Source organism: Amblyomma americanum, chromosome 2, assembly GCF_052857255.1.
Source record: "Amblyomma americanum isolate KBUSLIRL-KWMA chromosome 2, ASM5285725v1, whole genome shotgun sequence".
Taxonomy (NCBI): Eukaryota; Metazoa; Arthropoda; class Arachnida; order Ixodida; family Ixodidae; genus Amblyomma; species Amblyomma americanum.
The window spans coordinates 230,454,048-230,477,511 of record NC_135498.1 but is presented as its reverse complement, the minus strand read 5'-3'; the positions used below and the strand labels follow the sequence as shown (position 1 = coordinate 230,477,511).

General features: G+C 47.8%; 1 protein-coding gene across 2 annotated transcripts in view; it reads right to left on the bottom strand.

The window, feature by feature from the left end:
- LOC144122209 (poly(A) RNA polymerase GLD2-like) overlaps positions 1 to 23,464 on the bottom strand; it is a 93,070-nt gene that overhangs the window by 6,108 nt on the left and 63,498 nt on the right. For both annotated transcript variants that reach the window (XM_077655793.1, XM_077655792.1), the window contains exon 9: positions 13,186 to 13,435. In XM_077655793.1, coding sequence (XP_077511919.1) covers positions 13,186 to 13,435 — 250 coding nt within the window. The remainder of the gene's footprint in view (positions 1 to 13,185; positions 13,436 to 23,464) is intronic.

Genomic DNA, 23,464 nt, shown 5'->3' with positions numbered 1-23,464 from the left:
ATTTTTTCCGCGTTCCGCCGTATATATCGGGCTTTAGCTTTTGCCTTTTTGAAAGCTATTAGATTTTCGTGAGTAGGATACCTACAAATTACACCCCAGGCCTTATTTTGTTGTTTTTTGGCCTCCCAACATTCTCGCGTCCACCATACCTTGTGGTTCTGGCGCACCATGCCTGTGGACAGGGGAATAGCTAGCCGTGCAGCATCGATGATACACTTTGTGAGAATTTCATTGATTTCATCTATGCTAAGTGTTTCTGAGTAAATGTCCTCTAATCTGGCCTTTTCTCTAAACAACGCCCAATCAGCTAGATGTAGCTTCCATCGCCGTGGTTTGGTTGGGATGACTGCAGGTGAGGATGATAGGCTTATAAAAACTGGTAGGTGATCACTCCCAAACGGGTTGCCTAAAATGTCCCACTTAAAATCGCTAAAAACAGAAGGTGAACAAAAAGACAGGTCTAAACTGCTCATTTTCCCAGACGTTGGGGAACAGTATGTGGCCTTTTTCGTATTTAAAAGACATACATTATTCGTCAGGATAAAATCTTCGATTATTTGACCTCTAGCGTCACAGCGTTCGCTTCCCCACAGGGAGGAGTGAGCATTAAAATCCCCAAGTAACAGATATGGCTCCGGAAGTTCTCTGATCAGTTGCTGTAGATCATGGACTGTTAACGTAAAATGTGGAGGAATGTATACGGAACAGATTGTTAGTGTTTTGTAGCTTACAATACTGACTGCAACCGCCTCAAGTTTTGTTTTGAGTTTAATTTCTTGAGCAGGGACACCGCTTTGAACGACTATCGCAACGCCTCCCGATAGCCGATTTGCCTGCTCTCGATCGCGTCTAAAAGTTTTATAATGTTTCAGGATATGTACATGTTGTGGACCAAGATTGGTCTCCTGAAGACATAAAGCTGTGGGTAACATTGACCCTAAAATAGGTGTTATGTCGCTGTAATTCCGCATAAGTCCTCTACAATTCCAATGGATTAAAAAGGCCATGTTTATGTTTTTGAGAGGAAATGAAAGAGGATTTACTTAGGTAGTGGGCCCGTTATTAGGGGCCTGTCTTTTTTCCGCTCAAGAGAGCTGTTCCGCCTCTGTAGTGGAGGCGGAGTGGGTGCTGTATCCATCACCTCAACCGAGGTGCTGGAGGACCGCGGAGGGGCCGCGGTTGTGTTAGTTTCAGGCCTCTCCCGACGGGGGGAGGTCCTGCGGGATGCCGACCCATGGACCGGCGCTCCCTGCTTTGAGGGTGGCAGAGCAGCCTTCGCTGTCCCTGCCTGGGGCGTGGATGGCCCTGCCACTGGCTCTGTGAAAGCCGCCTCGGCAGGTGCCGTAGTGCTGTGTGGTGCTACGCCCCCGCGCACCACATCAGCGAAGTTGGGTTTCGCTGTGAAAGAGAATGTGTTCGTAAGCACAAAACGCCTCCTTGCTTCTTTGAATGAAATGTTTTCTTTTGTCTTTATGGTAATTATTTCCTTTTCTTTTTCCAGGACGGACATGCCCTGGAGTACGCTGCATGGTCTCCTTCGCAGTTTGCACAGCGCAGTGCTGCGTCACATTCCTCAGAATGCTGGTCTTTCGAAGCGCATTTCGCGCAGGTTTTGCAGCCGCGGCAACTTTGTGAGCCGTGGCCAAACTTTTGACAGTTGAAACATCGGCGGGGATTGGGTATATAATGTCTGACGTTGACTTTCAAGTATCCAACTTCGATCGTTTCGGGCAAGGTACTGGTGTTAAATGTGAGGACCATGTGTTTGGTATCAATTTCTTTGTTATCCCTGCGGATCTTGATTCGGTGAACGTCGATTACATTCTGGTCGGTAAGCCCTTCAAGCATTTCAGCTTCTGTGATATGGATAAAGTCTGATTCAGAGATTACACCTCGGACTGTGTTTAGAGACCGGTGGGGGGTTACAGAGAAAGAGATGTCCCCTATAGACGCAATGTTGGAGAGTTTGAACACTGGATGCTGTCGCGCAGCTCAAGAACTAAGTCGCCGCTGGACATTTTTGAGACCTTGTAGCCAGGGCCCAAGGTATCGGTTAAGCATTTTGACACAAGGAACGGGAATATTATTCTTGCCTGTATTCCGTCACTTTCACTGTGGATTACGTGGAACTTTGAAAATGTTTGTCTCTTTTTTGAGAAAAAATCAGCTGCTTCGTTCCGCCCTCTTTTTTGAGAGCGATCAGGTTTGGATAAGGGTGGAGCCATGAAAAAATTTAGTTTTTCGGTCGTGGTGCCAGCCACCCACCACGGAGCCCAACAAGGGGACGGGACAGCAACTTGCACGCAAGTCCTGCCCACGCCAGCTGTACACCTCAACTATAACCAAATATGACTCAACTCAGGGTAGTTGGTCACACAAGGTTAACCCTCGCCACCAGGAAAACAGGAAAAACCAAGAAGTGAGTAGGATATAGGAGAGTTGTGAGACAGAGATAGGAAAGTGAAAGATGGAGAGGAGGATAGGAAAAGGCGACTGCCGATTCCCCCCGGTCGGGTCAGGCCGGAGGTGCCGTCTGCAGGAAGCTGGGGCCAAAGTGGTGTGTTGCCTCCGCCAAGGGGCCTTAAGGGTCCAAACGCTCGGCATCGGCTCAACCACCAGGATCCCCTTTTCCCCGGACACGGCGATGCCACGCACGGCGAGGCGCGGGTGCTCGGGTCCGTGGTGATGCACAGTTCACCATCATCCCCTTGCGGAGATGTCCCTGCGGATGCTTGGGAACCCGCGGTGTCGCCACTCACTGTCGCGACGCCTGCAAGCTGCAGGCGCCCCTCTGCGGGGCGCTTTGTTGTGAAGTTCAGATTCTTTCTCTTTTTTAGGTCCGTAGATGCCATAGCCCACTAGATGACAGCAGTCACGTACGCTACAACTGGCGCGTTGAAACAAAGACACGCACAAGAAAAATGTGACAGGCCCCGCACTGGCTGACGGAGTCGACTGGTGTCAGCTGAGGAGACAGCGAAGGAATGACAAAGGCACAAAGGGAAATGAAGGAGAGAGAGGGAGAAAACTCAGCAGAAATGCACCATTCGTGCTAGTTGTGCCAGTCTTGGGGCGCTGCGTGTGCAACCCCCGCCTGGCTCTTTCCAGTTCTCTCATCTCCCCTCACCAGAGAGGAGGAGCTGCCTTCACTTACGGCTGGTTTTCTTTCTTTCCCGAGGAGGCATGGCTTGCAAGCGTAGCTGCTCGCCTCCATGCTGCGCGTTGTGCAACCGGAGATGCGAGTGTCTTTCGGGAAAGCGCACTGCCCAGGGGGCCGGCGCGGCGTTCAAAATAATGAACGGGTGGCGAAACTGGAGATCAATATGCTACGCAACAGTCCTATACGTTTGCATAGTATGTTCAAGGGGATAATCTTTGTGTTCGATATAGCCAATTCGAAATATGAAGGTTCGATATAGTGAACTCTCACTTGAGTGAACTTCAAGAGACCGAAGGAAATAGTTCACTTAACTGAAAGCGCACTAAACTCAATATTTACTAGACCAACATAAGTCATGGCATACAGAGTCAAAAGTTTGAAGTGAAATTCATGGAGCATAAGACATTATGACATCCGTAGTGTTAAAAATGTGTGAAATGGAATTTATACATATCAACACGTACAAGGTGCATAACAGTTATAATGCTGCCTTTCTCACTTTGAAAAAAAATCTGTAATCTTCTTCTGCACTTGTACTTTTAAAGCACAGGAAGTAACAAAACTGTCCAAAGAGTCAATGTTTTTGTGCACTTCTTCTGGCACAGCTTGCTGTTGAGACACAAAGTCTCTCAAAATTTCCAATGTACCCTACAACCTCAGCAAGAGTTATAGGGCTTGAACTGGCTCTGCAGTTGCCTCTTCTTCGTCGCACACTTCTTCTTCAGGACGAACACTGGAAACAATCTCCAGATCCATCTGTCCAGCACAGGTAATCAGTACACTGTCACACTGTGCATAGTCTTCAAACGAAGGACTACTGCTATCGACCTCCAGCTGGTGACAGATCTCTGTCCACATCGCAGAGTCTATCATCTCGTCCTCAGGCTCGCATTCATTGCTCAGGGGAGAAAGGCCAAATTTCTGCCAGCAGTTTCTTATGGTAGCCAGAGTTATTGACCACCAGGAGCTTGTCACCATCTCGGCCGCCTGCCTGACGTTGATGGGGGCATTGCTGCCAACCCTCAGATTGATCAAAATCAGCTGAACCAGCCGCCGTCGATACTCCACCTTCAAGTTTTGAATGATGCCCAGGTCGAGCGGTTGAAGCACAGCCGTACGGTTAGGCGGAAGGTATTTGACACGCACATTGCTGAAATGGACATCAACAAGGTGGGCTGGGCAATTGTCCACTATCAGGAGAATGTTTCTCTTCACCTTCCTCATTTCTTCTTTCAGGGTCAGGAACCATTCGCTCAATATATTCCTGGTCATCCATGCCTTCTGGTTGCTTTTATAGGTACATGGCAGTGAAGGAAGACCTTTAAAACATCGTGGTTTCGCATATTTCCCTCTCACCAGCGGCTTGAGCTTGTGGGTGCCACTGGCGTTGCAGCACAAAAGCACAATAACTCTAACCTTTGACTGCTTCCTGCCTTTGCAACTGTCGTCCTTGAAAGCCATTGTCTTGTTTGGAAGAGTCTGATAAAACATACCAGTCTCATCCGCACTGTAAATGTCGTCAGGTGAATATCCGATAATGACATAGCGAAGTTTTTCATCCCTCCAGGTTCTCGCTGCCTCTTGGTTGGCATCCTTGTTTTCACTGCAAATCATTTTCCACGCGATCTCATGCCTATCCCGAAATCGTGTAAGCCATCCACTGCTTGCTTTGAAGCCGCGGACGTCCAGAAGAAGAGCAAATTCCTTCAATTTGCGCTGTATCATTGGGCCGGACACTGGAATGTTTCGGGATCATAGGTCTTGAAGCCATACCGCAATGGCATCATCCACTTCTTCGAAGTACCCCGTGCAGAGTCGTTTCCTGCCAGGATGCCTCGAAGTTTCTCCTTCAAGCTTCGATTTTTGTTTCACAATCGTTGACAACGTCAACGGTGCAATTCCATAGTCCTTTGCAACGTCCACTTGCCTTTGGCCATTGTCCAGACGCTGAAGGATTTCAAGCTTGTCCAAGAGAGACAACCACTTCCGTTTCGTCGCACTCATCTCGAAAGTGGGCACGCGAATTGCCATTGTTACTTAAAATTGGAAGGCTGAACAGAGCCGATGAAAAACGCACCACGTGGGTTGTTTGTGTGCACACGCAGAACCGACGAGACTGGAAAGAAAGAGACAACGACCATGCCAGGACTAGCCGGTCGGAAAAAAAAAACACATCACGTGGTTTGTGGTGTGGCAGATTGCCGCTTTGCTCGGAGGCGCTGTAAGCGCCAGTGATGTTACTTTGTTCAAGGCCTTTGAGATCACACGCACGCTCGTTTCGCGCGGGTAATCTCGGAGGCCATGCCTCATTGCCTTTTGACTTCCGCGCCGCCGCTTTGCCCCAGGGGCACTGTAGCGCCAGCGACGTTACACTGCCGCTGGAGCGGCGGTTTGATGAGGGTGGGCATCGGTTGCGCTTGCAGTGCAGGGCGCAAAACTTCGTTGAACTGATCGGAAATATAAGCCTGGGTCCTCTGAGCGAGTTCGTTAAACTTAAATATTGACTGCTCCAAAATTCATTTAAGTGAAACCTTTTTGCATAGAATCTATAAGAAAACTGCCGGGGATTTTTAAAAAGTTCGTTATTCTGATAAACTGTCAGTGGTACTGACAGTTTACTGTATACGCAATCCTGCGCATGCGACGCAGGGTTCGGGGGATAGAGCGGCGTGTGGCGAAGCGGCGACGAAGAATGCCGCGCAGCTGTAGGGTCTCTCTGATTACCATGGCATCAGCGCATGCACACAACTGCTCATCTGCGTGACGTCATGCTCGGCGGCTTTGACGGTGGAGCGGGCGCGCAGCCGTGGCGACGGCGAAGCGCATGCCGCACTTTGCTCCTCTTCGGTTGCCATGGTAACGATGCATGCGCACAACTGGCCTCTCCCATGTACTGCGAAATGCTCGACTGGTAGCCCAGTGCAGCTCTCGCTACGAAAAAAACAGCCTGGAAGAATTTTTAAGCCAAGCTTCATGACTTTTGCTCAAAGTACCGCATAAATGCATGTAAGGGCACACCCGTTACAGGCAGCGAGCACTGTTGTCGTGAAGTTAATGTTAAAAAAAAATCCTTGTAAGCCTTTTTGCAGCACTTGGATTACAAAATGGGTTCCAAGGCAAGAAAAATATTGCTTTTTGTGGACAACGCACCGTGCTACCCACCCGATACATCCAGCCCAAGGAATGTAAAGGTTGTTTTTTTTTCTGCCCAACTGCACAAGCCGGCTGCAGCCGCTGGATGACGGCATCATTAAGTGTGTGAAGCAAGGGTGCCGGAAGCGGTTAGTGCAGCGTCGGCTGGCGGCTATGGAGTGCAGCGAGTCGAAAAGAAAGATCACTGTGCTCGACGCCATGCATTTTATTGCCAGTTCGTGGAACGCAGTGTCGCAAAGCACAATCGCCAACTCGTTCAAGCACTGTGGCTTTAAGACTGCCTCCTCTGCTGGGAAAGCAACAACCTCGATGCCGCTTGAGGCCGATGCAGGCTTCGCCGACGACGATTTCGAGGGTTTAAACCTCGCCACGACCTTCGCCAAGTACGTGGAGGCCGACGACAACGTTGCGATCTGCGGCAAGGTGTCGCTGGATGATGCAATCACGGAGGCTTTGCCTAGTGCCGACACCACTGCGACATCGGACGAGGAGAACGACGCCACAGATGCCGTGCCTGTGCCTACCACGTTCGCCGAGGTGCTACGGCACATAGACGGCATCCGGAACTTCATCTGTTTATGCGAAGCCGCAGAGGACCTCCTTTTGGATGTTGCCCAACTCGAGCGAATGCTTTTGCAAGCTCACGGATCAAATAAGGTCCAAAAAAAATTGACAGACTTTTTTTTAAAGTTCGCGCTGGCTGGCAGGAATCGCGGCAGTGGACAGTGGAGTGCCGAAAAGATCTGTCTGAATAAAGCATGATTGGTACCTTAACTGCAGCATTAATTCTTATCGCATATACTTTTTTGATAATTTCGGTTTCCAAGCCCTGCAGAGTATGTTAGTAGTTTACATTGAAGTTTCTCGTAAATTTGTAGTGCGAAAAAAGTAGTATTTTTATAGGCATAATTTATGTTCGGATTTTACGACGCTTTTTCGCGGTCCCGAGAAAGTCGTATAATCGGGGTTCCACTGCACATTCTAGAGCAAACAAAGACTGGCAAGAAAGCACGGGACGCGCGCTGTCATGCGTTTTCTTTGTATCCTTCATTGCTTGTGCTGTAACCAACATGATGTTAGAGAAATGTTCCGTATTCAAATTTTCGAGATGTGTGCCAAATTTTTTCGTCCTTTACATTTTTAAACACGCTGGTTGTATAGCAAAGGGATGCCTGCAAATGTGATTTTTCATAGATGTCCAATAAAGCTTGTTTCATCAGAATTTAGTCCATTTTTACCGTGCCGTGTACTATTTTATCACTTTGGAATACCTGTCACGGAGAAAAATGAACAAAGGCCTTCACATCTCTATCTAGTGCTCTGTAGATCCCAGGACATACCACGGACTTCCGTGGGATACAGAAACCCTGGCCAAAGTGATGTGTAGGGGATGTCCCCAGATGATTTCGGGATCTGCCAGGGATATATTCACATATCCTGTCAAGATATCACCGAAAGAATGGGAGGCTCACGCGCGCTCTTCTTCGTCATGCAGTTGCTCTTCTTTCCGGCTGCCGCCTGGGTGGACCATGGCCAAGTGCATCCTTTGAGCGCGCTCGCCATCAACGCCTCTGCTTCAGGGGCATCCAGTATTGCCGCTCCACCAGGATGCGACTGGTTGACAACTTGCCAACATGAACAGCTTCAACATTTCCTGCCTCATCACGTCCTGCCACAGTCTATCGCAGCCGCAGGATCATCGACAGTCCCCACTGTGCACCATATAAAAGCATGTGCTGCGCAGCCGTCGCTCATAGGGCATGGAAGCACCGAAAGAATGGGAGGCTCACGCGCGCTCTTCTTCGTCATGCAGGTCAGTTACCAGTTCAAACTACCTAACCACTGCTTTAAGTCAGTTGATGCCTTTATAGTCGTGCTTCCATGCCCTGGAGCCTTGTTCGAGCCTTTCTGTTCACTTTTATTGCTTTTGCTTTTGTGTGGGGACGTAGAGTGCAATCCGGGTCCTGACAAACAGACTCTTGCGGAAATTCTTAATACACTCAAAGATTTAAGCGAGCGCTCAATCAGGATGGAAACAGTGCAAAAATCGGTAGCCGAGACGGTGACTGAACTGAAAGACCAGCAAAGAATCGCTTTTCAAGCTATTTCCGACATAAAGACCCGGTTAGACGTTGTTGAAGGCCAGACTTCAATGCTTCAGCATTGGCAGGCCGATTTTAATGAGCTAAGCGATAAACTTAACCGTCTTGAACTGGAAGCCTGCGCAATGCGCCACCGATTAGACGACGCAGAGGACCGTTCTCGACGCGACAATCTGCTTTTTTACGGAATAAAAGACGATGAAAGTGAAGCGTATGCTGATTCTGAAGAGAAAGTTTTAGGGGTCATTGCCGATAAACTAAACCTCAGCTTAACAAGTGAAAGCATTTTACGTGCGCACAGGATCGGTCGGTTTGTAGAAGGAAAAACAAGGCCGGTTATTGTCAAATTTGCTACCTATAAGCACAGGGAATCAGTTTTCGCAAAATGTTCCATGTTAAAAGACACGGGCTTTGCTCTCAGTGAGGACTTATGCGTTGCCACACGCAACATTCAAAAAAAGCTAAGAGAATACGGTAAAAGCCTGCATAAACCATATAAACTTGGGTATAAGAAACTGCATGTCAATGGAAAATGTTACAGTTATAATGAAGTAGATGACATTGTTTTTGAAATTGCATCTTCGAATACTGCACCGATGAATGCTTCTGCATCACCTAGATTTCTTCGTTCTGGACGCCAACTACTTCCCGATAAGGATAAGAAATAGGAATGCGTGAGGGGAAGAGATGCCACATCATCGAAATCAGAATTTTGTGTTTGTTATACTAACATTCGAAGTATTTTTCGTAAGAAGGATGAATTATGCACCTTGATTAACGACCTCAAAGCAAATGTTATTGCATTAACTGAAACGTGGCTCAGCAGCAAAATATCTAATTCAGAATTGTTTCATTGCGATAAAAAATATGTTGTCTACCGCAGTGACCGCACTCAAAGAACAGGTAGTGGTGTTTTGCTCGCAATTGACGAGCAGTTTGATTGTCACTGCATATCAATTGTTTCTGATATTGAATCTGTGTGGTGCTGCGTGAATTTAGGTTTCAGGAAAGTGATCATCGGCGTTTGCTATCGCTCCCCTTCCAGCGATATGTCATTCTGTGATAGCTTGCATGACAGCCTGAATCAAATCACCGTTCGATATCCCAGCGCACAAATTCTACTTTTGGGGGACTTCAACTATCCCAACATTATCTGGTCACACACGTTCCCTTTTTCTAACCCACCCAGCGCAGAAACTAACCAATTTATCACCATCTGCGCAGACTTTGGCTTGACACAAATCGTCACTTCACCCACACGTGTTACTCAAAATTCATCCTCTCTTCTAGATCTTGTATTAACGACTGCAGAAGATTGCACGTCACCTGTAATACATATGCCTGGCCTGAGCGACCACGATGTATTACATTTCACGTTAACTCATGAACACGTACCTTCATCAAACCGCTCCAAAAATATTAGGGACTACAACAAGGCTAATTTTCTTGCTATTAATGATGAACTGAGCTCTTTTCTAGACATATTCTTGCCTAATTACCTCGAGCGCTCGGTGGAAACTAACTGGTGCATGTTCCGAAATAAGGTATCTGAATTGATTAACCGACATATTCCTCTTCGGCGCGTCTACTCGAATAACCAAGCTCCATGGTATAATCGATATTTAAACCGCCTTTCTAACAAAAAGAAAAGACTTTTTCGAACTGCTAGGAATTCATTAAAACCTGAGCGATGGACTGCATATAAATCAGCTGCCTTAGCCTATTCCCGTGCACTAAAGAGTACTAAATTTTCTTTTTTTAATGTAACCCTCCCGAACATCTTAAAGTCTAATCCTAAACGCTTCTGGAGCATAATAAAACCTAGCACTAACGACAAAGTGTCATTACTTTCAGCAACTGGAAATCCCATTCCGGACCATCTTTGTGCCACTTCACTAAATGACTCTTTTGTCCAGTCATTTTCTTCCTCATCCGTTGATCGCCACCATCCCAAACTCCAATCGTGTAACTACTACTGTATGGATCCAATTGTGTTTGACTCTCATGGCATTATACCGATCATTAATAATTTAAAACAAACATCTTCTAGCGGAATCGATGGCATTAATAGCAAATTTCTTCGGAATACTGTTGAATATACTTCTATCATTTTGGAAAGCATATTCTCACAGTCGTACCATGATGGCGTACTACCCGAGGACTGGAAAACTGCTAAGGTCATACCTGTACATAAAGCCGGTGACAAACAGAACCCATCTAACTATCGACCCATCTCTCTCACATCAATACCCTGCAAAATAATGGAACATATAATTCTCACTCACCTTGTTAATTTTCTTGAAGATAATAGCTTCTTTTCTCTGACTCAGCATGGCTTTCGGAAAGGTTTCTCCTGTGAAACTCAATTACTTTCCTTTACTAATGATCTGCACTTCTACTTAGACTCCGCGTTTTCCACAGACTGCATATTTCTCGACTTCGCTAAGGCATTCGATAAAGTTAACCATTCATTACTTCTATATAAACTCAGCATTCTAAATATTGACCCTTCTGTTCTGAACTGGATTCGCGCGTTTCTTTTTTCTCGCCTTCAGTTTGTGCATGCTAATGACACTAATTCTTCTACCGTGCCAGTTGGTTCTGGGGTTCCTCAAGGATCTGTCCTTGGCCCTTTACTGTTCCTGATTTATATTAATGATCTGCCTGCTACTGTTAACTCTAGGATTTGTTTGTTTGCCGACGACTGCGTGATTTACCGTAAAATAACTAACGATTCCGATATTCGCTCTCTCCAGGTCGATCTTAATAACATACTAGACTGGTGTCATAATTGGAAAATGGAACTAAATATTAAAAAATGCAAATCTATGAGAGTTTCACGTTCAAATACTACTTGTCCTCCTTATTTTCTTCACAGTCATCCCCTTGAAAGCGTAAGATCGTACCGGTATCTTGGCATACATATAACTAACACCCTGTCCTGGAAACTTCATATAGAACATATAGCATCTAAAGCAAACAAAACGCTTGGTTATCTTCGAAGAAATTTTACACTTGCTCCATCTTCATTAAAATCATTATTATACATGACCTACGTACGACCGCAAATGGAATACGCTTCATCTATATGGGACCCTGGACAGGTCTCACTGACACAGGTTCTGGAAACTGTCCAGAATCGTGCAACTAGATTCATTTTAGGCAATTACCATCGTACATCTAGCGTCACCCAAATGAAAAAGTCTTTAAACCTCCTGCCCCTAGCTACCCGCCGTAAGCACTTCCGCATCTGCCTATTCCATAAGATTTTCTACTCCAATTTTCAACTTCGCTCTCGATGGATTCAACCAGCACCGTTCATTTCTGACCGTCGTGATCATCAACACAAGGTCATAGTGCCTCATTGTAACACAGTGACATGTGCGCAATCATATTTTCCGCTAACTTCTAAAGAATGGAATTCCCTACCCGCATCATTAACTAGCATCACTGATTCAACTCAATTTAGAAGAATACTTACCACTCTGATTACATAATGATCGCTTTTATATTTTATTGGAGTGTTGTGTTCTCCACGTATTAGTATTGTTTTTAAACTATTTTATTAATCTGTTCCGTGTTCATTTTGCTCACATCTTTTTATCCTGCCTCCGTTGTTCTATAGTTTTGTATGAATTGTGCTTTGTTTATTTTTCTTGTTAACAACTGCCCTTCCCCTCTGAAATGTACTTTGTACCTTGAGGGTATCACAAATAAATAAATAAATAAATAAATGGATGCCCTTTGGACGTCAGTGTTGTCACTGGGTAGCGGTATAATGTAGCCTCTAGAATCCGCACACAAAAATCAGAGTCAACGCACACAGTCCATTTGAGAAACCAGCCAGTGATGCCGACACCCGTATTTTGTCTTCTGGTCATTCCTAGCTCTTATAAAAGCTCTGTCTTCAACGAGAGTGGTTTCTTTGTGATTACAGCTCAGTACCCCATCGATATAGGCCTATTTCTACTTTAACTCAGCGTCCCTCTACACCCAAAGTCAACAAGTGGGTACACTGCCTTTTTGTCTGCCAATGACCATGACGCATGTGACGCATGCCCAATGGCGAGATTTGGCATATCTGATATCCGTGCTGTGCAGCAGGAGTGAAGGTTCCCTAGCATGCCTACACTGGCAAGAAAGCTTCCCTTCAAAAAAGCATGCCCTCACAAGGAAGCTTCTCCGCAGTTTTGCACGAAGCCATGTGGAAGCTATTGTGCAGGGTTTTTCTTTGCATGGAAGGTTTTTATGATTTCATTTTTCTCTCAACAGCATCGCGCGAAAGCTCTGCAAGTACAGTTGCGTGGGGTCACCGTGGCTTATGGTCAAAAAGTTGTCTTAAGTAAAGCACACGCGAAACAGCTAGTCTTCTTATGGTAAGCCAATCGAATGTTCTTGCAATGTTCGCCTCATCTGAGAATTTCTGTAAGCCAAGTTCACCTTGACAGGGGTTCACTGTGTAAAATGCTTAGTGGGCCTAGGTTAATTTCTCGTGACGATCCATGCCTAGTAGCTCATGCACCATTTCAAATATAACAACACACAACTGAAAATTCGGTTTCTCTACTCGTTCAACAAGCATTGACATCACAAAGGGCGTTAATTTTTGCATTCTGCATTTATCAATATGCGGCCATATGGGATTAGTCACTTGGGGTCATCCAATTGGGATCAGATGACCTTGGGATGGGCAACCAAATGCCACTGATCTGTCGTGGCAGGCTGCTGGCATGGAAGAGTTGCCCCAAGACTGCAAGCGGAGGCACGCACCTTCTATGCAGATGTACTTCCACTGAGCGCGGCCAGCGCCTGGCGTGCGATGGGCGACTGCCTCGACACGGCTCAGGGGTGCTCCAAGCCGCACCGAGACACAGCTCTGTGAGAAGCTGAAACGGTTGGCATAGAAGTTGAGGAAGCCCACAAAGAGCATGCCCAGGCTCTGCGTGTTGCTGGACTCCCACCGCGGCAGCTCTTCACCGAGCCGCAGCAGGCGCACATCTCCATCGCTCTGGAAACGGCCCTGCACAATGTGAGCAAAGTCGGCAATCTTTCACACTGAGGAAAAGCGATTCACACAGCACCGGAATGAAGAAGGTAACTAGGGTTCTATTATGAGCATCGCATACGAAACAGGTACTTTTTTGCTTCAAATGTACCAAAATGAAGCTGCCAGAGAACACTGATGTTCTAATCATATTAACAATCCTCAAACAATACAGCTTACTGAAAGCAAGTTTTAGACTTTAGTTCAGGAACCTATCTGTATCTAAAGCCTCCACTTCGTATCTTAAGAGCATCAAAACTTGAAGTTCGGACGAGACCTGCCCATACGCAATACGGTGTAATACCGTCGAGCACTCTGGCATCTTGAACTGCACTCAGGTTACGATTAAGAATGACTTGGAAAGAACAACGGTTAAGTAAAAGTAACAATACATATCAGAATCATGGCACTTAATACTATCAACACTGATGTAGAGGTAGAGCCCCCATATAGCATGCAAGAGGCCCGCAGTTAAAATCATGACACCATCGCAAGTTATTTGATTTCATTTTATAGGTAGGGTTTGAACTTTTCAATTTTATTTTTCCTGAAATTCAGCAGACTTTTTCTATGTGTATTTCAGGAGGATGTGAATTCTGTTTCTTTTTTTCTAATGATTTAATTAATTTTTTTGCGATTGAACATCGAGAGCCTGTCTTGGCATTTTTGTCAGCATGGAGTTTACCAGTTGTTAATGTACAAGTGGCAGTATATAGATGTGTGCTTGTAGAAGAAATTGCCATTGCCATTAAAAAATAACAAGTTTATAGTGCCAGTTAGCTTTTAGTAACTAGGCTGAGCGAGAGGGCGAGGAATCGCATGGTCTACGTGTTGATGGTGGCGATAGAACAGTGGCTTAATTGACACAGTAATGAAAACATGATACTGCACGGTTTCTTGCCGGTATCCTTCATGAAGTTGATAAATCTACTTCATTAACTGCTGTAAGAGATTGATAAAAGTGAACAAACACTGCTTAGCTAGCAGGTGGGAAGGAGCTGATGCTTCCTGGCCTGCAGAGGCATATAAGCAACTAGAGCAGTACCTCAAATTGCATAACTGTGCTGGTTATCTGACAATACCACCATCCCATTATGCCCCTGGGTTCCCTACATAGTTAATTTTCTACTCTGGCAGAGTGCAGTTCGTAACCAACAGCCAACTTACTGTGCCTTATATGCCAAGAATACAGACCTTTATCGCTTAAAACTGAATTTTCTAAAATGAATTGGGTGTACTTTTGTTGTTTTTTTTAGTGTAAACTGAAAAGTCCAACCCCTAGGTACAGGTACAGTCAAGCTCACTTATATAACAAACCTGACAGTCACGCGGATTGTACTTGTTGTATTTGAAGTTCCCCGTAATTGTTCCCATTAAAATGTTCTCTGCGTATACCTGCTTCTTCGAAGCAGGCCCTATCAAGCCCCTTTCCAAGTTTTCCAACAGGTAATGTGCTCCTAGCCAAGATCCCTGTTGTGGACGAACCACTTTACGGCATGCCAGAGGTGGGCGTCCTCACAAAAACGAGCCCTCATGTTGGCGTCCTCACCCTCACCTCAGGAGGATTTCACTCGGTGAGGTGAAGGGGAGGGAGGATGGGCACATGAAAATTTGTGGACAAGGGTGAGGGAGGGAAGACATGGTGAAGTGAGGGTGAGGGAGGGAAGACATGATGAGGTGAGGGCAAGGGAAGGAAGCTATGATGAGTTAAGGGTGAGGAAGGGAGATGCACTGTCTGAGGGCGAGGGTGGTGGCCCAAACCATAGTCCGGGCTAACCTGTTTTGTCTATGCAGTCCGTTATGAATTACCATTTTAAAACAGATCGATGGGTCTAAAAATTAACATGCAGAAAACCAAGGTAATGTCCAACAGCCTAGCAAGGGAACAACAGTTCACAATTGGCAGCGAGAGCCTAGAAGCTGTGACGTCTACGTCTACTTAGGGCAGGTAGTGACAGCTGATCTGGATCATGAGAGGGAGATAACTAGAAGGATAAGAATGGGGTGGAGCGCATATGGCAAATTCTCGCAGATCATGAGTGGCAGTTTACCAATTTCCCTCAAGAAGAAAGTGTACAACAGCTTAATCTTACCGGTACTCACCTACGGGGCAGAAACGTGAAGGCTAACGAAAAGAGTTCAGCTTAAGTTAAGGACAACGCAGCGAGCCATGGAAAGAAAAATGATAGGTGTAACGTTAAGAGACCGGAAGCGGGCAGAGTGGGTGAGGGAACAAACACGGGTTAATGACATCCTAGTTGAAATCAAGAGAAAGAAATGGGCTTGGGCAGGGCATCTAATGCGAAGGCAAGATAACCGCTGGTCCTTAAGGGTAACGGAGTGGATTCCAAGAGAAAGTAAGCGTAGCAGGGGGCGGCAGAAGGTTAGGTGGGCGGATGAGATTAAGAAGTTTGCAGGCAAAGGGTGGATGCAGCTGGCAAAGGATAGGGTTAATTGGAGAGACATGGGAGAGGCCTTCGCCCTGCAGTGGGTGTAGTAAGGTTGATGATGATGATGACGATGATTTTAAAGCGGCAATGCTTAGGGTGAAGGTTCCCATGGAAAACGTAGTTTCTGCAGTCTGGAGGTACAAGAGATGAACACGAAAGGCAGGGAACCGCACGCCTTCTCCGTTGCTGCGATGTACTACACCGCTCACAGTACTATGACGAAAAAGCGCTCTTCTAACTCAAAAAACTATTTTAAAAAGTTGTGTAGTCTCAGGTGAAACACCCTGTATGAATAGTGCGCTAACCATGGGGCACAGGCCGGGCAGAGCGGGTGGCCGCCTGTCCAGAGGGAACCGTGGTACCACAGTCAGCATTTTCAATATCAGAGTGTAGAGCAAAACATGTAGAAATTATACTTAGTAAGGCTGTTGAATTTCCAAGTTTTAAGCCTTGTTTCCTGGAACGAAGTTCGATTTCAGCTCAGTGAGGTTTCAAAGAACTAGCTCACACAAAAAATGGTCCTACGAAATTACAGTCAAATCAAAGCCTGTTGGCGGCGGTGCTGTGGAATTTTTTCATTCACACTGTGAGTAGTTCAGCACAGTCGTATATTCTTTGTTTTCTAGTTTCACTGAAATTGCGATATAGGAAAGCGGTGCCACAATGTAGTGGGCAAATCCAGCCACTATAGACTTAAGCCCCTTTCAGACTACGTGCGCTCCACACGGATTGTTGGTAAAAATCGTAAGCGTAAATGCAAAAAACGCAATGAGTCTGTTCAGATGAGTATTACGCTGAGCGTAAAGTAAGTAGTCTGCTCAGAGCGTGGACGTAAATGTTGATGGACCCGTGACATTTACAGCAAGCACAGATGCAACTGTTACTGCTCGGACAATGCGCTCATCAGTTTCGGCTTTCACTTTCTGGTCATGAAGTTTCCAATCTTCTCAAATTTAATGCGCAAACCAACGCCTCATCCACATTGTCTTGGCTCGCTGGTGTTGTGTTGCTAATAGTCATCGTGGTCTGCCCATTCTTCCACCATGGTTTGCCCGCAACGTCGTCATGATCAGTGCAGGAGGTCCTTCACTATTAACTGATGAGCTGCTCATTGAAAAAGTGCAGCAGAGGCCGGTTCTGTACGACCAGCGGCTGAAAATATACAGAAACAAGCAGCTTCAAAACGACGCCTGCCTCGAAATAGGAAGTGCACTGAACCAAAGCAGCAAGTGTTTTTCGTTTTTCATCTGCAGACAAACTCGCAACAGTCAAATGCTTTCCCTCATCTAGAAAAGTGCGATTATGGCACCAGGTGAGCGTTAAAAATATAGACGGCGGTGCACTGCCCGTTTCGTTCTTGTGCATTCTTATAGCCCGTAAGGCTGCGTACCATCAAGCGACGTGTCTACAACAGTGCTTTTATGCGATAGGATAAGGAGGCCGCCGAGGCGTTTTTCCGATGTTCATTAACGTGGCAGTTTGGGCATGGTTGGGCATGGCAGGATTGAACAGCACACACAGAACGAGGACACAAGGAAAGAAAAGACGAGACACTAGCGCCGACCTAACCATTTATTTCGAACCTCGCCCCAGAATATTGCCGCCAGGTGTCCCTGGGCGGCGCCTTGAGGACAAAGAAGTAGTGAGTCGCGCGTGCTCTTTGCAGCTGGGACACTGCTTGATTCCTTGCGGCCTGTGCCTAGCCTCTTGATTCTGCAACCCATTTGAGATGTTTTGTGGTGCAGATGCCGGGTAAATCGCTCTGGAATGTGTCGCACACCCCTCCGAACACCAAGGACCCCAGACCTCTCCCTGTCGACACGCCAGTGCACCGGGTCAGCAGCCGAAATCTTGGACTGCCCCCCGAGCATGGGCTATTGGAGACAACCTCGCCGCCTGGCCGATTGCCTGCTGTGCTCAGGCCATTCGACTCTCCCTCGGCACCTACCCCTCAACCAGTCATGCAAGGCGTCGCGTACTACACCCTCCAGAACCCAAGTCCTTTCACGGGACTCAACTGGAGGACGTGGTAGATAGGCTCCTCCAGTTTGAACGTGTCGCCGCATTTAACCAATAGGAGACGCCGCCAAGCTGAGGAATGTTTTCTTCAGCTTGGAGGACGGTGCTCGTACGTGGTACAAAAACCGTGAGGACACTCTTTCATCACGGCCTGAGTTCCGACGTCAACTGCTCGCCGCGTATGTCAGTGCTGATCGTCGAGAGCGAGCTGAACGAGCCTTGCAGTCCCGTAAGCAAATGCCCAATGAAACGGTTACCATGTACGTCGAAGACATGACGCGGCTCTTCCGGCGGGCTGACCCAGCCATGTCGGAAGCCAAAAAGCTGCGCCACCTAATGCGTGGTGTTAAAGAACAGCTTTTCGCCGGCCTCGTGCGCAGCCCCCCCCGCACTGTTGCCGAGTTTCTAGCGGAGGCAGTCACGATGGAGCAGGTCCTCCAGCAGCGTTCCACCTCGTACGACCGGCCAGTCCTTGCTGCTTCTGTTACGAAGTCCCTCCCAGTTTTCAACAGCAATACCGACTTTCTCCGCGTCATGATCCGCGCTGTTGTCCGTGAGGAGCTAGAGAAGATTTGTGGTACGTCGCAGCCAACGGCCAGCTCCCTTATGAGCGTTATCCACGAAAAGGTGCAGCAAGCTATCAGGCCTCCGTTACTACTCGCCAAACCACAGCCTACCCAGACAGACTACTGCCGCCCAACATACGCTGAAGCTCAGCGACGCCCTGCCCCGAATCCAGCAGCAGTTTTTCCCAACCATCACGACATCCTGCTACCCTCCGTGTAGCCAGGGGCACCGCATCCCGAGTGATCGAGAATTCCTGCGCAGAGCAGACGTCTGGCGTGGCCCTGACCGCCGGTGTTTGTGCTTCCACCGTGGGGAGTCCGGTCACCTGTTCCGCCGGTGCCCATATCGAGAGCGGTGCCCATATCGAGAGCTTGGCCTGCAGGGTTTTCCCTCCGATGCGCCAAGGCCCTGGTTTGGCCAACGGCCCCGTGCACCGAATGTGCAGAACTCCTCGCGAGCGACAGCGGACCGCTCGCCCAGCCCTCGCCGGGAAAACTGAGGACAGCGACCTCCGGGGGCGTGGTCGCTGGACATCAACACATCAACGCTGTAAAGACCCCCTGATGATGCAGACGACGCAGACATCCGATGATAGAGCTTTGACGACGTCGACGACCGCAGTTGAACTAAAGGACCACTTCTCCCTCGACATACCTGTGCTTCTCGATGATCACAGCATTAGCACGTTGTTGGACACAGGAGAATGGTGCTGTTATTGACCTGCGGCACAGAACCGTTACGTTTTCGACAGCGGAAGCCGGCAACACCTCCAACGTTCGGCAACACAGCTCCGCCCTTCGTATTTCCACTGAAAGCGTCTTGATCCCACTGCGCTCCAGTGTTTTTGCAAGCGTCGAATGTAATGATGGGCTACATGATGGACCTGCAGTCGCCGAGGGCAACCTTTCTTTGCTGCTGCCACATGGCATTAGCGCGGCCCGAAGTGTCATCCACCTCTGTGACGGTCGGTCAGAACTCCTGATTACTAATTTTACGAGCAAACCTCGTCACCTTTTCCGAGCTACTGCCGTCGCGTGGCCCGACCAATTGGCCGATGTTACTGAGTGCTTTGCGTCCGAGGCCATGGACTGTCCAGACACGTCCCTGGATCGCATCGATATTAGCTCCGGGCTCTCAGCGACTCAACAGCACGACCTCCGCATCCTACTGCTCCAGTACAAAACCTGCTTCGCATCCTCCTCGAAAGTGCGGCAAACGACGATCACGAAGCATCGGATCATCACTTCCGATGACGCTCGCCCCGTACGACAGCAGCCCTACCGCATTTCCCCGAAGGAACGCGACGCTATCCAAACGCAGCTGAAGGAGATGCTTACAGACGGCATTATTCAGCTCTCTAAGAGCCCGTGGTCGTCGCCCGTCGCGCTTGTTCAGAAGAAGGATGGGACACTGCGCTTTTGCGTGGATTACCGTAAGCTGAACGCCATAACGAAAAAGGACGTCTACCCGCTGCCCCGCATCGACGACTTGCTCGACAGACTTCGCCGCGCCAAGTATTTTTCGTCGATCGAACTAAAGACTGGATATTGGCAGATTGAGGTTGATGAACGTGACCGTCAAAAAACGGCCTTCATCACACCCGACGGCCTATATGATTTTAAGGTGTTGCCCTTCGGCCTTCGCTCTGCACCAGCGACGTTTCAGCGCATGATGGATACTGTCCTTGCTGGCCTCAAATGGCAAACCTGTTTAGTTTACCTAGATGACGTGGTGGTGTTCTCAGAAACCTTCGATCAACACTTTGAACGCCTGCGGTTGGCCGACTTGACACTTGAACCCGAGAAATGCCACTTCGGCTACAAAGAGCTCAAGTATCTCGGCCATGTTGTGAGTGCCGATGGCATACGACCCAATCCGGAGAAAACTGCCGCCGTAGCCAAGTTTCCCTGTTCTACTACAAAGGAAACGCTCAAGCGCTTGTTGGGTTTGTGCGCCTACTACCGTCGTTTTATTGCCGACTTTTCCAAGATCGCTGAACGCCTCACCTGTTTGACACGTGACGATACATCGTTCATCTGGACTGCCGAGCAACAGGCTGCTTTCACAGAGCTGCGCCAACGGCTGCACACTACCCCTGTGCTGGCTCACTTCGATGAGCAGGCTGCTACCGAGATACACACCGACGCTAGCAACATCAGGCTTGGTGCCATCCTCGTTCAACATCAAGAAGGCGTGGAACGTGAAGGCGTGGAACGTGTGATCGCGTATGCGAGTCGCACACTCTCGCGCACCGAAATCAACTACTCCACCTCGGAAAAGGAGTGCCTTGCTGTCGTCTTGGCCACGATGAAATTTCGGCCTTATATCTATGGTCGTCATTTTAAAGTGGTCACCGACCACCATTCCTTGTGCTGGCTTACCAATCTCCGGGACCCATCAGGCCACCTAGCACGCTGGAGCCTTCGCCTTCAAGAATTTGATTACACAATTGCCTATAAGTCCGGACGTAAACACGAAGACGCCGACACACTCTCACGCGTACCCGTCGAGCAAGCTGATGACAGTGCAGAGGATGACAATCGTTTCCTAGGTGTGATCAACAGTTCGGACTTAGTGGCAAAGCAGCGTGCTGACGCAGACCTGCGGTCTGTCATGGATCACCTGGAGGGCCATGCTTCCAATGTACCTCGACACTTTTCCCGCCACTTGTCTTCTTTTTGCATTCGCAATGGCGTACTCAACAAAACCTTAGCGTACATGCTCGCAATGTACGTCGACGTACAGCACAAGACTTGGGACGAGAACCCCCCATATGTGACGTTTGCCTACAACACGGCAATTCAGGAAACGGCTTGATTTACGCCTTTTCGCCTCGTCTACGGGCGTGATGTCCAAACGATGCTCGACACCATGCTTCTGTGCCCCCCTGACGACCAGGCGCTCACACCAGACGCCGAGGAATTTACCCGGCACGAAGAGGAAGCCCGCCCACTGGCCCGTATGCACATCCGCCAGCAGCAGGCAACGGATGCAGAACGCTATAACCAACGACATCGCCACGTCGAGTACCACCCCGATGACTAAGTGTGGGTATGGACCTCGGTACGTCGCCCCGGCCTGTCGGAGAAGATCCTGAGCCGCTACTTTGGACCCTACACTGTGCTGCGCCGCATCACGGATGTGACGTATGGAGTCCTCCCGGATGGCACTCTGCCCAGTTCGCACCGTCGACCACAGCCTGAGGTCGTGCACGTACTGCGTATGAAGCCGTACTTGATGCAGTAACGGGCACCTCGTTCGCTCAAAGTGCGCCCACGTATTTGCTTCCTTTTTTTGGATGGGGAGGGGGAATAATGCCGCCAGGTGTCCCCGGGTGGCGCCTTGAGGACAAAGAAGTGAGACGCGCGTGCTCTTTGCAGCTGGGACACTGCTCGATTCCTTGCAGCCTGTGCCTAGCCTTTTGATTCTGCAACCCATTTGTGACAATATATAACATGGCCAACACCACGCAAGCGTGACTAGCAGAACGTTCAGGCACTAACGTAGGTACAAAAGTTCCTTAAGAGCGAGCGATTGCTTCGATATGCAAGAGCCACCTAAGCGATCTATCATTTCAGCTTCAATAATTTCGTGGGCCAGTTCACATCTGTTTCTGCGGTGCTGTTGTTTCGCTGTCATACTAGGTGAAGCGGCGATTTCTAAGGCAAAGATTGTGGACCCCAAAATTAGCACACAAGACTGATTGCGTTGAAATCTGCGCAAGTTGTAGCACAGAATTGCTAGTCGCAACTTGCGCCAGCTGTCAGTTGGGAGTCGAACCATAAACTGACACATGCAAGGGTGTCTACGGGAGTGGGTCTCTATGGCACGAGCGTCTATAGGGAGAGGCTATGTTGTCGCTTTGCCTTTAATCAGCGATGAAGTGACCCTCCTTGGTTTTTGATGCTACCCTGCCGAACTCAAGCTGGTAAGCTGAAATGAACGTTCATAGCTCACTTCTACGGCAGTGTGCACAAATTTTCATAAACCTCATGTTGGACTGGAAAAATGAGATCAGTATAATATAGCAGAAGTGAGCTTTCTTTAGACGAACTATTTTTCAGAGAATATGTGCAATGTGTTGTTTGTAATATGTAAACGCGTTCTTTTCTTATGGTCAATGCAATGCCAGAGCTACAGCATCGGTGGAACAACCTCGGACAAAAGTTTCTCCGCCTCCGGAAAGCATACACAAAGTCCAGCAGTGGCGCAGCAGATGTGGCGAAAGGATGGACACTCATGCCAAATCTACTGTTCCTGGTTGACGCAATAACGTCGAAGGTAAAAGCCAATTGTTAGCTTCTTTATATTCAGTGACTGTAGCATTTTGCTGCTAAGCATGGGTTGATTTCTTTGGCTGCAGCCGCCATATTTCGATGAAGAAATAAAACCACGCTCATGTACCTACATTTTCGCATACACTAACTGGCCCCCCGGTGAAAAAAAAAAAAAATGTGTAGACCACAGTGCAACATCCTTTGTACTCTGAATTTCGGCATCAGGACTTTACAGGCAATCTGTTTTAATGGCATATTTGATATGTATGAAGTAGCTGACTTCCTCACTTCCTACAGTAGGAACAATCAGTGTGACACAACTGCCAGCACGCCACACATAAAATGAACTACATCACAAGTGCCTTTTTTAGAGAATCGGTAATATATTTGGACAACACTTAGGCCCCTTCATCCGGTTAATACGTTTGTAATATTTTACTCTCCTGTAGTCTACATTCGAATTTTCATTCCAGTAATAAAAACCAGTGCCACATTTACATGCAGTGCTGGTGAAAATTTATTTTTTCACCGCAACCTACTTCATTCCAGAGCACGTGGATAGCGTTTCTGCTCCATGCTACTATGACAAAAAGTGTGACAAAAGGCCACCAGGAGCAGAATATTTAGAAACTAAAACCAGCCTATACAATGGGGCATCACTGACTTGTCGCGTGTTAATAGGAAGTTTATAA